Here is a 16,628-nt window from a genome sequence, read left to right as displayed (position 1 = left end):
GGTTTGTTGACTTTCTGCAGAGGAGCTGATCTTCCAATAGGAATAGGATGATAAATATTTGTAGTTTAATATTTCTGAATATGTGTATTTAAGGGTTAAGTTGCTGTGGTAAATGGCACCTCGATTTGTCACACATTTGTGACAGTAGTTTGTGGGGATGGGGACTTTACCCTCCCCACGCCCCCTCAGCTGTGCTCATGCCCCAGAAGCAGCTCCCCCTATGTGAAAACATTCCGGATGTCGGTATTTCTGAGTCTCATCTCTCTTTTCTCTCAAGATACGCTGCTTCCTTCTACCACACAGTCTAACTGAATCAAAAAATGACTACTGTCCCGAGGAGTGTACAGTTGTCACTGTTACAATGATGTTACCGACAAAAAACAACATATTGATCTGCCTGGCTTTCTGAAACTTGCCGGGGATGAGAGGTTATTTCCAGAGATGTTGCCGAAGCTGCTCACCTCCGTTACTTGGAAACCCACAGAAAAATATCCGCGGAAAGTTTTTCTCGTCGGATGAAAGAAGTCTTGAGACAAAGCGGAGGCCACGGGGCTGTTTTCTCACCAGTTCTGGTAAGTCACTCTGATTGACGTTTACTTTGCAGCTACAGAAGTGATTTATTCGATTAATAAAGCTTGTAGCCGGACTCAACTTTTGATAAGCCCATTGTTCCAGCGAGCCTTACTGTAAATGCAACATTTATTTATTCATTTACAGAAAGGAAAGAAAAACGGGGTTTCTTGTTAACTCAAGCATGTTGAATTTAGGATGTTTTACATGGGTTTCTTACTGTGGCTCTACTCACAGTCTGCTCGGTTCATGACATGTTTGCAGACGGTCAGATATCATATAATAGGCCTAACTAATCGAACACGTTATGACCAACATCTTCATTGACGAAACATTGTAACTTAAACACTACATGCAAAGTAAAGGATCTTAAAAAGTCTGAAATCGATTATTTAAGTAGACCTAAATGCGAAATACTGAACAAAATTGATACAATATTCTACTTCCATTATCAATAACTTATACCATTAACTCTAAGCTTCTAAGCAGTTTACAGAATGAACTTCAGTTCTGTGCTTCTATCTAACACATACCTGATTTCAATAATGTGAAAAAATGTAGGCTATTGTTTAAGAAATTAAATGGATACAAATTGATCTTTACCCTGACCAGCTGTGACATATGAACGCTTTTGATATGTTAAAGCATCATCAATATACGTAAAGGAGACATTAAGAATTAGCCTTTTGATTATTCATCTTGTACAAATTTACTTATAAGTCAAGTCTACACCATCATCCTTGTTATATTTTACAGAGACCCAACTTAAATCCACCATTAGTAGGCAATTTGCATCAGTTGCATTAAAAAAAATCACTGAAGCAGGCAGACACTTTTAATAGAACAAGACTCATTGGTGGACAGCCATCTGCTGCGAACAAATGTGCAGATAAAGTTTGAGGGGGGTGATGGTTTGAGACAAATAAACAGACAAAAACACGGCAAACAAAATAGAAACAATGACAGTTATAATATTAGCAATAACAATCTTTATGAAACTATTGAATGCTTTACTTGTACGGTACAGTAGTATTTTGAAATATTGCTCCATGTACTTGTGCTTATCAACCTGTCAGTGATGATGGAGGAAGTGGCGCTCTGAGTGACAAAATGTCTTGGGAGGAGTTCATCGAGCTCCGCGACCTGAGGACAGGCAGAGAGCAGATTGAGCTGACCGGCTCACGTTCACCATGCTCGCCTCCTCGCCTGGAGAGAACCAACGCCCTTAGGATCAGCCCGGGGAAGGTCCCGGACCTGCTGAGCCGGGCCGGCATCATCAGAGTCCTGAGCAGGTCCCAGGACCCCCAGATCCCAGAGGAGAAGGGAGAGGGCCATAACTTCCAGCCCTGCAGCCACGCTCAGCCCACATGGTGCGACCTGTGTGGAGACTTCATCTGGGGCCTGTACAAGCAGAGCCTGCGGTGTGTCAGTGAGTCAGTCTATGTAGGATGTGTGTGTATGTGTGTGATTGCCTTCAAGCATGCATGATCAGAAATAGTGCGAGATGGAGACTCAGAGGAAATTTGGTTAAAGATTCTGCCACAAAAGGTGCAGCCAGTACCCAGCATTAATCATAGCTTTTAATACTTTGTTTACAGAAACTTTCTCCATCTCCTATTCTAGCAGAGATCAATGAGTTACATTTCAGAGAAGTTCACTATTCAGACTATACTATTTATACCAATAAGGAATGTGATTTTGAGTGTTTTTGAAGAAACAGTATCTTGTGCTGCTGAGTGAGCGGTTTCTGCGGTTTGGTCATATATATGTTCAGCTTGTATGCTCTATGTGCTAGAGACTTATTTTGGCGGTGCAATCACCCTGAACTTCCTTTTCATCAGCTGAAACCCACTGACAATCAAATGTGGTTTGTTTAAAGCATTTAGTGTGCAGAAAAAAGTAGCATCTTAACAGGAAGCTAATTGTGAAACCACAATCAGTTGACAATGAAAAAAAAAAGACAGATGACCATCAGAAGGAACTGAATCAAAAACCAGTCTACATTTGACACATACTGGTTTCTATCTTACTTTTGTTTTAGTCACCGCTTCACTAAACATGTGTAGCTCTCTGTGTTATCAAGTCAACTGTTTGCCTTTTACTAGTATATTCATGTATATTGTGACAAAAGCAGGATAACTGAGAGTAACTGCAGTGACTGAACTGCCAGAGGAGGACATCACACTGTTATAATTGCACTCTAATACAAATGTTTTTTTTGCAGTATCTGTCTAAACTCAGTGACTTTCTGTTTTTCAGATTGTAGATTCACATGTCACTACCGCTGTCGTGCACTGATCCGGTTGGACTGCAGCTGGGACCGAGGCTCTGTGTCTGACCACATGTGTGTCGTGGAGCACACAATAGAAACTGACACAAATGTGGTAGGGATGTGATTCTTTGGCTTTGTACTCTTCAGTTGTTCATAAGCAGTCTTGCTCACAATCAAACTGTTTTCTAGATTTTTTGACAAACTGGCATTTAACATTGTTTCAAATAGTTTCCATTTAAAATAAGTGATCACAGAGGGAATATGTAGCTTGTAAAGCTTCTTTCATTTGTATAATTTTATGTTCTTCCTGATTGCAAATCAGGTAGCTTCTGCTGGACTCTTTTAAACAACAACAGAAACCCTTCTGCACAGCAATTAGTACACACCCTTTACTAATCTGCACATGTTCAACTAAGAGGGTCCTGACTCTGAAAGTGTTCACTGTTTATTTGCTTTAAGCAATCACACAGGGCAGTACCATGCAGGGGAACATCCAGCAACATTATATTTATAGAAGGGACGTAGAATGATTTGATAGGGAATGTGCAGAGAAACCTCAAACATTAGAATCAGAATTGTGTTTTATTGCAAAGTGCATTTACACATACAAGGAATTTGTCTTGGTGTAATGGTGCAAAAAACAGTTAACAAAAGAAATGAAGCAACAGGCAACACCTTATGCAAGGTCCTGTTTTCTTTATCTTATTGCTCCAGCTAACAATGTAATTCCAGAATCCTAAGGCTTGCTAATAGAGCCATTTACATTTGTAAAACATAAAAGCATGATCCAACTTAATGACAGTTCAAATAGGATTTATCGTTATGTGTGTGCCTTTGAGTTTTGGTAAAATACAAATATAGTTAACATTAGACAAATGTAGACATGCATCACCCTGACAATACACCCGGTCTACAAATGCAGACCATAGTCACCATTAATACATGGCAAGGATCAGGTAGGATTTAATATCTTTTGATATAATGGAGTCATAGAATTAAGTCCTGGCCGCTGTGAATCTCAAATCATGAGCTTTGCTACTGTACATGATTTATAAAGAGGTCATTCAAGGCGAGTTGTTGTTGGAGGCAGCAGTGTTTGTTCTCGTGTTAGGTGGGTTATATTCTCTCCTCTCACTATCAAGCTGCCGTTGCTTATCAAAAAGTGACAGGAATGTTAAAAACTTCAGCGAGCTGTGAGCAGAGAATAACCAGTATCAGTATGTTGTTGTGCACAGTTCTTTTACACAGCACATGTGTTGACTTGTTATAGAAACACGTGATGTTGACTAATTAGAAAAATCAGTTCCAGACGTGGAAGACTCACATGATATTCTTTCAAGTTGTGGGACAACACTTGGAGAGTCGACGTCATATGGAGGGCATGGTGGATGATGGCTTGATTTTAAGGACTTTTTTCTATATCATATGTGTTTGTGTTTTTCATGTTATCTACTGCGATTGATTCTCCAGAGGTAGATAAGTTATTCATTTGCAGTCAAGTAAAGAAATGTTACAGTAAATGTTTTGGTGGTTTTAAGGAACAAACTAATGAAGCAACGAGGCAGTGACAGTAATAATATTAACCATAACACAAAAACTGAAAACAAGTACTAAAGTGTTAAGATGCTTTTAGCCTTAATATATAACACATCGTCTTTGTAGCTTCCATGGTGTTTCTACTGTATGTTCAGGCAGAGCTCAACTGAAGTTTAAAGACTGATATGCAAGTACAAGATGTGGCTCACCTTAATGAAATACTGCCATCAGTAATGTTATCACACCTGGGTGTTTGTTCCTGCTATTTATGTTTATGTTTAGTATAGCAGGACAAATTGAAGACCAAATCATGATGTTAGTTTTAGAAAAAAAAAAATATTTTGATAGTTTTCCCTTCAGTAAATGTTTTACCTTTGGTTTGAGTATGTAAGGTTGGGGTTGTCTTGACGTTTTCACATATGTGCTCCTAAAAAATGTTTAGAGGATGTCAAGAGGACTGCTCCTGACACACAGAAACAATTGTGTGTCAGCCAATACTTGTCTTGAAAGCTAACAAAGTACTGCCACAAGATGTGACCAACTCCTTGGAAAAACAGGTCGGGTTTTTTTTTATGTTTTCTTCAGAGTTATTACTAAGGATAGTTAAAGGGAACAGTGTGGGTGGTTGTTCCAGATAAACAAATGAATGAGAAAAGACATTATTTTAAGTATCTAAAAATGTATAGCAAAAAATCAAGGCCTTTCATTTCAGCTTTAAATGTGGTTCATTTTCTAGCAGAAATTATAGAGACTAGTTTTATCAGCGTACCTGATTAAAGTTTTCAGATGCCAAATTTTTCCTACAAAAGCTGTAAACCTTGGGCCGTTTATACAAAGCATGCTGAGTACAAAGAGATGCGGTTAGTGACACAATTCTCAGAAATTCTTAGAATCATGACATTTTATAAGAATCTCACCTTAAGATCCTTGTAAATATAAAGGTTATTCATAAAGTAGTGTTTGCCCTTAAGAGAGCTGAGGTGAAATCTGTTAGGAGTAGTGAGGAGGACTTTTAAAATGGAGAATTGTTCTTCAAACACTAAATGCAGAAGACTCTGATTGAATCATAGTTGGGCTGAACAGGCAAAAAATATTTACGCTGACATTTTGAATCCGTCTTGGACTTTCTTCAGTGCAAAGTGAGACATGCTTGGTGAGTCCCTCTAAATGTGGTTACCTCCACAGGTGCATCTAATCACCGATTAAAGACCTTTAACATGCTGATGTATCAACATGTTAACATTATGTAGGCTGTATTCCTTTAAAAAGCACAGCCTACAGCTTACGATTAATTCAGCAGAGGTGTTAATTTCATGATGTTACACAATGTCTGGCCTCATAGATGATTGTAGGCCACGCTGTCTTTGTCACTGTCCTTCTATGCCCATTTTCATTGATAGCACTTTTTTTCCTCTTTTTTTTTGGATGATCCAATCAGCTGGACCACACCTTCTCATTCAGACGAAGTTGTTGGTTTTTCTTGCTCAAATTGCTTGAAAATGTTCCTAAATCACTCCCAAACTCTTGACTCTTTGCTGAGATTTTTTTAAGCTAAGCGGAGCGCTCTGAGAACCTTTGTGAATACAGGCCCTGGTAGAGAAATACAAGCACTAAAAGTTGGGATTTTTTTGGCCTCTAGGCATTTAACTTCCACCTTTTCCTGTCTTCCGATAAGTTAAGAAACAGCTTGATTACCTCGAATTTACTTTTAATTAGGCCTATTCATGTTTTTGATACCCATTAACCAGGCATATCAGCTTTCTTGGGCCTAACTACGCCATATAGGCCTACAACGTGGTGCCATCTATAGTGGGGTATTTTATTTTTATGTTACTAATTTAAAGGAATCTGTATAAGGAAATTGGCCTTTCCTGACCAAGCTTTTAATGTTTAATGTTTAATGTAGGCCTATTTAGGCTACAGCTTAGGCCTACTATTTGAGAATGAAACTGTGGTTTTATGGCCATGTGGTGTGAGCAGACTGTCGTACTAGATATTCCGTGAAGAAGCAGCAGCATCCCCCCGTGGGAGAGGGAGGGGAGGGGAGGCGGCAGAAAGAGAGGAGAGAGGGGTTTTCGGCATGTCCCCTGGCCCCTGGGTGTCCAATCACGAGCGGCCCCGGTGGTTTTGTGTATTTTCCAAACTCTCAACAAACGGCCCTGGCTGGGTGGAGCCTCGGTCGGCGGGGGGAAGGAAGCGAGACATCAAGGGCGGGGGCCGAATACATCCTGTTTCCCACAGACAGAGTTTGTGTAGAGGTAACGTGGCCGGTTGGTTAAGTTGGCAGAAAGTTAGCAGGATTTTGTCGGCTAAATTGTTATCTGAGCGCTTTTGAGATATTTCGTCGTGTGGGAGATTATTACGACGTCAAGGTTATCCCGGAGCTGATAATTTACTTTAGAAAATCCCAGGCTATTGCTGAACGACGTGTTGTTAAAAAAATAGAGAGCAAAGAGTGGTCAACTTTTAAGTCATTTTAGCTTAGTTTTCGGTAGTTAACTCGAGGGTTTCGGTCACAACCAGCAGTCAGCATGTCAAACGCGACCAGCAGCTCGGACAAGTCCCCCTCCTTCGAGATGACCTGGGGCAGCTCCACCAGCAGCGGCTACTGCAGCGAGGAGGACGCCGACTCCGAGTTTGAGCAGTACTTCACCGCCAGGACATCTTTCTTTCCCAAAACCACGAAAGCTAACGTTAATGTTAATGTTAACGAAAAGAAGGTGAGAAGAAGAGTTTAAGAAACCAGAGTATTTAAAAATACAAGGAAACCCTAAATCAGTTCCTCAATTTTAAAAAAAAAAGGGGAAGTAAGACCAGATAGGAGGGCGATGGTTGGTTCCTCCTAACGTTGTTTGTTACTTCTGCTCACTTTATTACAGTTTTTTTAAAATATATATATATATATACTATTTAATCAACACATTTAGGGCTCTTATTCTAAATTGTGTTGCAGCTGTAATCTTGTGTTTAGCTCAAGGGCAGCCTAGCAGAGAATATGCTGTCCAACTTTATTTGCAGGCAAAGGGTGGAGCTCTGGTTCTTCCAGTTTTTAGCAAACTCATTGTAATGAAATGCATATCAGCACTTAGAAAAAGTAAGGTTTCATCATGACAGCACTGGCCTGAACACATAAATAGGCTACATATATATATATATATTTTTTTTATTGTAACAAGCTCAGACCCACAGCTGAACTCTAGCTGAGAACAACCAGAAAGTCATGTTTTGTGACGCAAACCAGCTTCTCAAGTTTCTAGCTATACACCCACTATGTTCCCCCAGTGTCTCAGTCACAGTTGACTCATGAATTGTTTTGTATTTGTTCAGTTTCTGTCCCATTTGTCACTCCACACCCACTCACGTATCATCGTTCTTATTGAGAAACAGATTACAGATTAATCACTTGAAACACATTTGACATTAGTTGTTTGCCTCTGTGCAGAAGCTGGTTTTTGATGTTGCCAATCCTTGCATTGTGTTTCATTCAATGACACTCCTTTAGGTGGACATGTAGAGACACAGTTGTTGCTGTTACAGTTTTGGAAAGCTCCGCCTGGCCCTCATGTTGATTTATTGACTTGTTAACAGCAATATATTAACTTTACAGTCTCCCAATTTGCCTGAGGATTTCTACTATTGATCTTGTTCTGCTTGACTAGGCTCTTACTCAGCTAACAACTTTGGCTTGGGTTTTATTGGTAAAAAAAAAAGAGAGCATTTACATAAATGGAAGCATGTTATCATAAGATTAATTCTTCTACCTATATGTAAAAGTGCCCTTTGATTTTCATAAGTATTAGCACAAATATTGGCAACTTTTACAGTTCTTTCAGGGCTCTCTGACTGATATTTAGATTATATTACTCAGGAGAATCACAGATCCTATCTTTTATCAATCCTATCCTATCAAATTAGCTGTGTTACAGTGAAAAGCATAAACTTCGGTTGAATTTCCTCTTTGCACAGGAAATGCCAACTGGTCAGTAGACCCAGGAAATACTCTAATTGAGCTAACGGTTGTGCAGAGGCTAGAAGCCAAATCTGAATGACTGAAACATGACTGGGAGAGTGTGGTCGATGAGGCAGCTGACTTCACAGGATGTGCCTGTAAAACAAGGGAGGACATTGTCTCTTGCCACTTGTGGGAGCCTGAGGGGGGAGTCTATTTTTACATGAATACCAAGTTAAGGAATGCACAGCAGAACCATTGGTTGCAGGCATTACAAACAGCTGTAAGTGCACATGCACTCTCCCTCCTCCCTCTCTTTACCCCTCCTTCACGGGGGATCAGAGCAGTCAAACAGGATTGGGCAGCGCTGACATCATCGTTTTTTGCCTGTGCTATGTTGGCCGGAAGTTGCGAGTCTGATGCAACTGGTGCTCACTGTTGGAGATGAGAACATTACAGAAATTGGATAAACTTTACTTTTACAAATACAAGGATGGTTTTTTAAAATCTTTAATTTAGCATCATTGTCTGAAAAATATATATTTTTAAATATATAATTTGGATCACATAGCTGTTGCTTAAACATGCACACTTCTTAGCTAGTTCAACTCAACAAAAATAGATTTTGAGTGGTTGGTACAGAAGCAGCATATTGTGACGGATTTTTACTTTGATATTAAAGTCTTGAATATAGGAATGAATATGATCTTAACTTACTGACAAGGCTCATCAAAACCTCTGTCAGTTTTTGTGGTTGGTACATAAATCTGAGTTTTTCATTTGGTCTGTAATTATAAAATAATTAAACATTGTCAGTCTCATATACCAAGGCAGTCTCCAGTGTCCTCTCACTGGTTGTCCGCACTGGTGCATTGTGGGTGTTGAGTTTCTCTGGTTGGTGTTGTGGTTTGGAGTGGAGCACTGACACCTGTTGGTCTAATACTGTAACTCCTCTCTGTCCCTTCCAGGATGAACAAATTGAATGGGGAAAGCAGGAGTTGACACCTGCAGATATTCAGCAGAAGGTGAAGGAATACAACGCCCAAATCAACAGCAATCTGTTCATGAACATGGTGAGTGGTTTACATCAGATCCTTTTATTTTCATTTGTAGATGTTTATTCCTTCAGTTTGACCTTTTTTTTTTTTTTCCTTTTTTTTCCTTTTCTCGCAGAACAAGGATGGCTCCTACACTGGCTTCATTAAAGTGCAGTTCAAGCTTGCACGACCTGTGTCAGTACCTCCTCCAAAGAAAGGAGGTCAGGATGTGGGAGGGAGGAAGGCTAGCGGAGTGAAGCGCCGCACTTCCTTCTACCTGCCAAAGGATGCATCCAAACACCTGCACATTAGCTCTCGCACTTCTTCTCGCGAGGTCATCGAAGCTTTGTTGAAAAAGTTTACCGTGGTGGACAATCCTGGAAAGTTTGCTCTGTTTGAACGCAGCGAGCGTCATGAGCAAGGTATTACTTACTTTTGTTTGATATTGAATTTGTGTAGTGTTTTAATTCTCTGGTTAAATAATCAGAAAGCCTTCCCTGATTTTACTTGGAACTTCAATTTGTAATATTCCTTTTATTTACCATTTGTTTAATTTTCTGAAATTTGTCCGCTGCATATTTTATTTAGTGTTTTCATTTGTCTCATTTAGTCTATGTACGCAAGTTGTCTGATGATGAACGCCCTCTCCGCCTGCGTCTGGGTGCTGGACCCAATGAGAAAATCCTCAGTTTTGTTCTGAAAGAAAATGAAACTGGAGAGGTCAACGTGAGTGACACTAACCTGAGATGAAAAGATCCACACGATGTTTTTCAATCACATAAAAAATATTATACTGTAAACTACAAGTGCAATTTTCTCTCCTTACAGTGGCATGCTTTCTCCATGCCGGAGTTGAAGAACTTCATGCGTATCCTGCAACGTGAGGAGGAGGAACACGTGAAGCAGATAGTGCAGCGGTATGCTCTGGCCCGCATTAAGATGAAGGAGGCTCTGGCTGGCTCGACCCCCGGCTGAGACAACTCTGAGATGGGGGTCCAAATGTGCACCTATTGGCTGGAAAATCACATGACGATGACCAGTCAGCGCTGCATCCAAAGATCCCGAGGAACAAAACTCAAAACACCTCTTCGGTGAACGAGAGAGTGAGACAGGGCGCGAGACAATGAGAGCGAGAGAGCTAGCACGTGTGCGTGTGAGATAATGCGAGAGAAGTGCCTTACACCTGGAGCGTCTGATGTGCCTGAGAGAATGAGTTGAGAGGAGTGAAGAGAGGCAGATGAGACTGTGGTTGTATTCAGTAATATCTTTTTGTTATTGGGTACCAATCTGATTATCCGGTTTACCTCAGCGTTTTCTTTTTAGTTTTCCAAGAAGAAAAAAGTATCCAATCATGACATTACTGCCGAATTTTAGATGAAGTCAATCTGTTTTTTAAAACCCACCATGACAACCTTACATTAACATCAATCCTGTTAGAGTTAAATACATTTTTTGTCGCTGAATGGTATAAGGATTTTATTTTGACCCAGCCTCAGAAATCTGCCACATCCTCTTCGACACCCCTGATGGGTGCAACTCTTTTTTTTTTTTTGTCAAGTTGTGAGCTTGACTGATGAATGGACATTTGTATGAGACTATGAATGTCAGAGAGAAGTGTCAAAGTCACTCTGGTTGACTGGAATTTTGAATGAATCTAAGTATACATGTCTTTCAGTAGAAACTCATTCCTTTATCTGTGTTTTATTCTGTCCCTTAAAAGAAGAAAATGTTCTACTTCTTGTTTGTCTTTTCACTTTGAATGTATGCGTCTATGCACAAACTTAAATGTTGTAGCAGCCTTAAAAATGTTGTCACATTTGTACAATGTTTCCAGTAAACTTTCCAATGTATCTCAATGTTTTGTGTTTTTTTCCCATAACTTAGCTGACATGAACAATGTGCAATATAATGAAGGGCGTAAACCATATAACTCGTCACTTCTCATAGCAATACACAAAACTCAAGCGATTCAAATATCAGAGCTTCAGTTATATGTTTAAATAAAATTAGTTATCCTTACATCTTTAGGATGTCTCCTACACTGTTCATATGTTTAAATAAAATTAGTTATCCTTACATCTTTAGGATGTGTACTACACTGTTTATATGTTTAAATAAAATTAGTTATCCTTACATCTTTAGGATGTCTACTACACTGTTTATATGTTTAAATAAAATTAGGTATCTTTACATCTTTAGGATGTCTCCTACACTGTTCATATGTTTAAATAAAATTAGTTATCCTTACATCTTTAGGATGTGTACTACACTGTTTATATGTTTAAATAAAATTAGTTATCCTTACATCTTTAGGATGTCTACTACACTGTTTATATGTTTAAATAAAATTAGGTATCCTTACATCTTTAGGATGTGTACTACACTGTTTATATGTTTAAATAAAATTAGTTATCCTTACATCTTTAGGATGTCTACTACACTGTTTATATGTTTAAATAAAATTAGGTATCTTTACATCTTTAGGATGTGTACTACACTGTTTATATGTTTAAATAAAATTAGGTATCCTTACATCTTTAGGATGTGTACTACACTGTTTATATGTTTAAATAAAATTAGTTATCCTTACATCTTTAGGATGTCTACTACACTGTTTATATGTTTAAATAAAATTAGGTATCTTTACATCTTTAGGATGTGTACTACACTGTTTATATGTTTAAATAAAATTAGGTATCCTTACATCTTTAGGATGTGTACTACACTGTTTATATGTTTATAAAATGATCCTTACATCTTTAGGATGTGTACTACATTGTTTATATGTTTATAAAATGATAATTACATATTTAGGATGTCTCCTACACTGTTTATAAAATGATCCTTACATCTTTAGGATGTCTCCTACACTGTTTATATGTTTATAAAATGATAATTACATCTTTAGGATGTCTCCTACACTGTTTATAAAATGATCCTTACATCTTTAGGATGTCTCCTACACTGTTTATAAAATGATCCTTACATCTTTAGGATGTCTCCTACACTGTTTCCTTTAAGTGACTGGTCTGTCAGTCACATCAGCTGATCCGCTCAAAGACCAAAACAGCAAACTGTAGCCCAACGTAGCTGGTGTGGTTAAAGTTATGTCCGGACGTGACCATATGATCGTTTGTGAAAAGGTAGGATATTAACCAGAAGTGCGTTTTGCTAGGATCATTCCAATCCATGTAGGGTGAAGATAATCCCGTGTTTACGTGTCGACAAAGCTCTGCTTCGTCAAGCTAGCTGCTCATCATTTAGCCTCCACAGCTAACCTGCGTCAGCGGCGGAAGCTAACAGGCTAACAGATAACCCACCTAAATATGCAGGTACCTTTAGAGAGGTATTACTACAAACCTGTGCAGAACTGCAGGTGGGTTCTTATGTGAAACAGTCGGTATGTGCTGTATTGTGTTTCTAAGTTAATGTTACCAATGTTGCTGCTGGATAACCTTAATTGTATGGCCTTTTTTTTTTTTTTTTTTTTAGCTTCCCGTTAAGTAAACAGTATAATTTGAAGTTACAGTCTCAATTTAATAGCCTTTAATACATTAAATGTCATTTTAGTGAGTTGTTTTTCTTTATCATTTGCGGGACTTGCATCGAAGTTGAGTTAGGCAGCAGTTCTTGTGTTAGCATCATTGATTAGCTGCATGTCAGAAGCATAAACACATCTTTATTAGAGTAATACTGCTACTGATGACATTGACAATATCATGAATGTGTACTTATCGTATCTCTAATTACACTTTTGCATTGTATAGTATGCAAGGATTTTAAACAAGCACTCTCAACTATACACAACCAGCAGGCAGAGAAAGTTTGATTGTGAATTTGTCCTTTTATTATGCACATTTGCCTTTTCAGATCCTGGCTTTGGAGAGGAATTGAGAGCATCTGGGAGCAAACCTGGTGGACAGTTTCAACTGTGAACTAACTATGCCTTATCTCTGAGGATGGGAGGAAGTGGATCCAAAGCCAAAGGAGTCTGGCCTTTCTCAGGCAGTGGAGCTGGAGGGGATTCACCTAGTGATGGAAATGAGCAGTCTGTGGCCCGTCTCAAAGGCTCCAGAAATGCAACACCGTTTGTTTTTACCAGAAGGAGGTAAATAATACATCCAAAGATAGAAAAGGTTGGGCTCACCTAAAACTGGTTTCTTACCTTTTCCTAGTATAGCTAGTTTCTATGGATTGATTATGGCCTTGAGACATCTGTGTTTTAAATTTTAGGTATCCAAGTGTAAAAAAAACCGAATAGCCATATACAAAGGGGCCATTTATGCCTCCATGTAGCTAAAAGTAGAGACATGCACTAAATGCGGGCAGAGGGAAATAGACAAATAAGAAAAAAACTGAAATGAGGTAAAGTGTGAGGCTGGATGGTATTGGGGACACTGAGGTTAATCCATTAAACAAAAATAGCTTCCCAACCCCAAGGCCATTAGAGTGCCCCAAACAAAATATCACTTGTTATTTTTAGCAGATCTATGTGTTTCTAGAGAGTATAGAGGTAACCAGAAACAGACTTTGTAAGAATTACTTTTCGATGAAAATTAGGTCCCAACAAAAAGCTTTTCTCAGTTGTATACATTGATCTCACATTGGATTAAGATAATATCAATTAAAACAAGTCTTTAGCTTCAAACAGCTAACAGCTTTAAAATAATTTTGAAGGTATTTGACCGGTTTCAGGAAGAAAAACATGTCTCTTTCTTTCCCTTTGGTTTTCCTGTCTTGCACACAGTTATTTAGGATAAATTGGTATAATCTCCCCCAAGAAGAACATCACACTTCATTACTTTCTGGCAGATATCCTCATAAGGGAATAGACGGTCTTAAGCTCACTATTCTCAGTTTGGATGTGATGGCAGAGGAGAAGAAACAGACGAGGAGGAAAGCTAAAAATGGAGTTTGATGATTGATGAAGAAAGATAAATAAAAGAGAGTGTGTCACCAACTAAGACTCCGGAAAAAGACTAAATCGCTGACTAGCATTGACTTGAAGACACAAAAGTGAATTGATGTCTGAAACTGTGGGAGCACTTAGTTTAAAATATACCCATTCTTTTGTCATGTTGCTTTGAATTCAATAACTTTCTTCCTCTAAAGCAGGGCAAATTAGATAAACAGATAAAACATGCAGCTCAGGTAGACACATCCAAAATCATCTAGTAAGAAGTTTGAATTATGAAAACATTTATAGCTCTTTGTTAGAGCTTTAAGTGCTACAAGCTTAGTGCATCATACAGTGGTAGGAATATCAAAACCTCTGCAAATTAAACTTATACCATTATGGGTTAGTGAGAATATATATAATAATACTTGTTTACAAAGCATTGTATTAACATGGACATGCAGTTTTAGACTGATGCTTGCTCTGTTTGCAGCTCTTTGTACTATGACGAGGATGGCGACCTCGCCCATGAATTCTATGAAGAGACGGTGGTAACAAAAAATGGCAGAAAAAAGTCCAAGTTGAAGAGGATCCAGAAAAATCTGATCCCACAGGTAAACATTCGCCACATTGCAAATTTTGGTTGAAGGATATTTGGAATGATTTTTCAGTCTGAATTTTGTTTGTTTTATTTTTCAGGGCATTGTGAAGCTGGACCACCCCTGTATTCATGTAGATTTCCCCATTGTGCTCTGTGAGGTGTGAAAAGTAGCACAGGACTTCTAAATTATAAAGTGCAGCCACAGGTCCACATCTCAAAGGAAAGTCTTGTTCTGGTCTACATGCATCGCAGTCAAGACTAGGACCATGGCTATGAGAGAAGATGGATAATTCAAACTGGCACATTAAACTGATATATTGAATGAAATGTTTTACATTTGAATTCAACTGTGGTCAGAGGATGCCCTGGTCACAAAAACCCTAATTTGATATTCACAATCCTACTGATGGTACAGGTGGTGTTTCCACTACCCAGCTGATATGTATGCAGTCGTAGAGAAACCGTATTTCTCTTGTAAGTCTTTTGCAGGGAAAAACATCCTTGATGTGAAAAGGCTTTAATGGTATATGCCTTCTGTGAGACATAGAGTGAAACTGTATGTGCCCTCGTATGTGTACATGTGTGCACTTTTGGTTTGTTTAAGTGAGTGTGTGAGAAGGATTGAAGATGTACTCACAGGGTAGAATTATGAAGGGTTGTGAAATGTATTGTATATATGGTCATGTTCTGTATTGTCACGTCTGAGTCTGTCTCAGTTACCGAAGCTCAGACCTGCACTAGTGAACATAATGCACTGTAAATAATTTCAGACTTCTTAGTTGGAAATACTTGAATAAATGGTAACTGAGCTGAATACCTTGAGTCAAGACACTCTCTTATTATGTTGCTTATGGCTGCTTATTACCAGTGAGGCATGTCCTGGGAAAAGAACCCTCTTTGAGGGCTTTTTATGGAGACCTTTACTGGAGAGACAGGATAGATAGAGTCAGAAAACGGGATAAGAGAGAGTTGGAAATGACAAGCGGTGAAGGAGCCACAGGTCAGATTTGAACCCGGGCCACCCGCTTCAAGGACTACAGCCTCTGTACATGGTGCGCACAAACTAGGCCACTGGCACCCCAAGATCTATATACTCATAACAGTAAACAATACTCAATAATAAACTATTGTGCCACCCCGCTTAGGATGTCAACTGATAGCATAGTTCATATATGAAGAAACATTTTCTCATATCCCATGAGTAAATTTTAAATTCAATACTAATTCATTTGTGTTTTTGTTTTATTTTTTTGTCTTTAGCTAGCTGATAACAGTTGCTTCATATTGAATTCAAAGACAATATTGTGATTCATCTTTTGACTTATGATATTAAATATATTTCTCAAAATGCTCAACTATTCCTCAAAAATGTTGTTTAGAGAGAATCTTGGTTATTAAAAACTACTAAAAACTATATGTGTCCACTGCACTGCGCTGATTTGAGTTTACTAAAAGGGAATGGACAAGTTGTGACTGAATCAGGTGGTCACTTCCATTGCAGCTGAGAGCATAATAAGGTTGCCCTTACTGCCTTTCTTGGAGTTCTGTCTACATTGCTGAATTGTAAGCCTGCTGTTTGCAACACAGATTTCATTTAATTTTTTTCTAGTTATTTCTCAACTCATTTCTCAATTGCCATCACCTGCCTGGGGACAACAGATGGAAATGAGCTAGTCACCTAAATCAGGTACAAAGCATCTTTTCTCTTCTGAGACTAATGTCATCTTGTACACTGTCCCTAATTCAAATAAACTAATAAACTAAAC

General features: G+C 38.7%; 2 protein-coding genes across 4 annotated transcripts; both read left to right on the top strand.

The window, feature by feature from the left end:
- Positions 1-237: 237 nt before the first annotated feature.
- Positions 238-11,214, top strand: LOC132978057 (ras association domain-containing protein 1-like). Of its 2 annotated transcripts, XM_061043062.1 has the most exons (7): positions 238-572; positions 1,647-1,999; positions 2,830-2,954; positions 9,296-9,400; positions 9,501-9,786; positions 9,975-10,090; positions 10,193-11,214. In XM_061043062.1, exons 2-7 carry the CDS (start codon positions 1,681-1,683, stop codon positions 10,337-10,339), a joined length of 1,098 nt encoding a protein of 365 aa, XP_060899045.1. In that variant the 5' UTR covers positions 238-572; positions 1,647-1,680; the 3' UTR covers positions 10,340-11,214. The 2 variants fall into 2 exon arrangements, with proteins under 2 accessions (XP_060899045.1, XP_060899046.1); XM_061043063.1 differs by lacking the exons at positions 238-572; positions 1,647-1,999; positions 2,830-2,954 and adding an exon at positions 6,568-7,098.
- Positions 11,215-12,378: 1,164 nt separating this feature from the next.
- Positions 12,379-15,676, top strand: tusc2a (tumor suppressor 2, mitochondrial calcium regulator a). Of its 2 annotated transcripts, none has more exons than XM_061043047.1 (4): positions 12,379-12,507; positions 13,235-13,472; positions 14,755-14,875; positions 14,961-15,676. In XM_061043047.1, exons 2-4 carry the CDS (start codon positions 13,324-13,326, stop codon positions 15,024-15,026), a joined length of 336 nt encoding a protein of 111 aa, XP_060899030.1. In that variant the 5' UTR covers positions 12,379-12,507; positions 13,235-13,323; the 3' UTR covers positions 15,027-15,676. The 2 variants fall into 2 exon arrangements, with proteins under 2 accessions (XP_060899030.1, XP_060899032.1); XM_061043049.1 differs by lacking the exon at positions 12,379-12,507 and adding an exon at positions 12,540-12,740.
- Positions 15,677-16,628: the final 952 nt, after the last annotated feature.

This window comes from Labrus mixtus, chromosome 7, assembly GCF_963584025.1.
Source record: "Labrus mixtus chromosome 7, fLabMix1.1, whole genome shotgun sequence".
Classification (NCBI taxonomy): Eukaryota; Metazoa; Chordata; class Actinopteri; order Labriformes; family Labridae; genus Labrus; species Labrus mixtus.
This window is presented reverse-complemented; position numbering and strand designations above follow the sequence as displayed.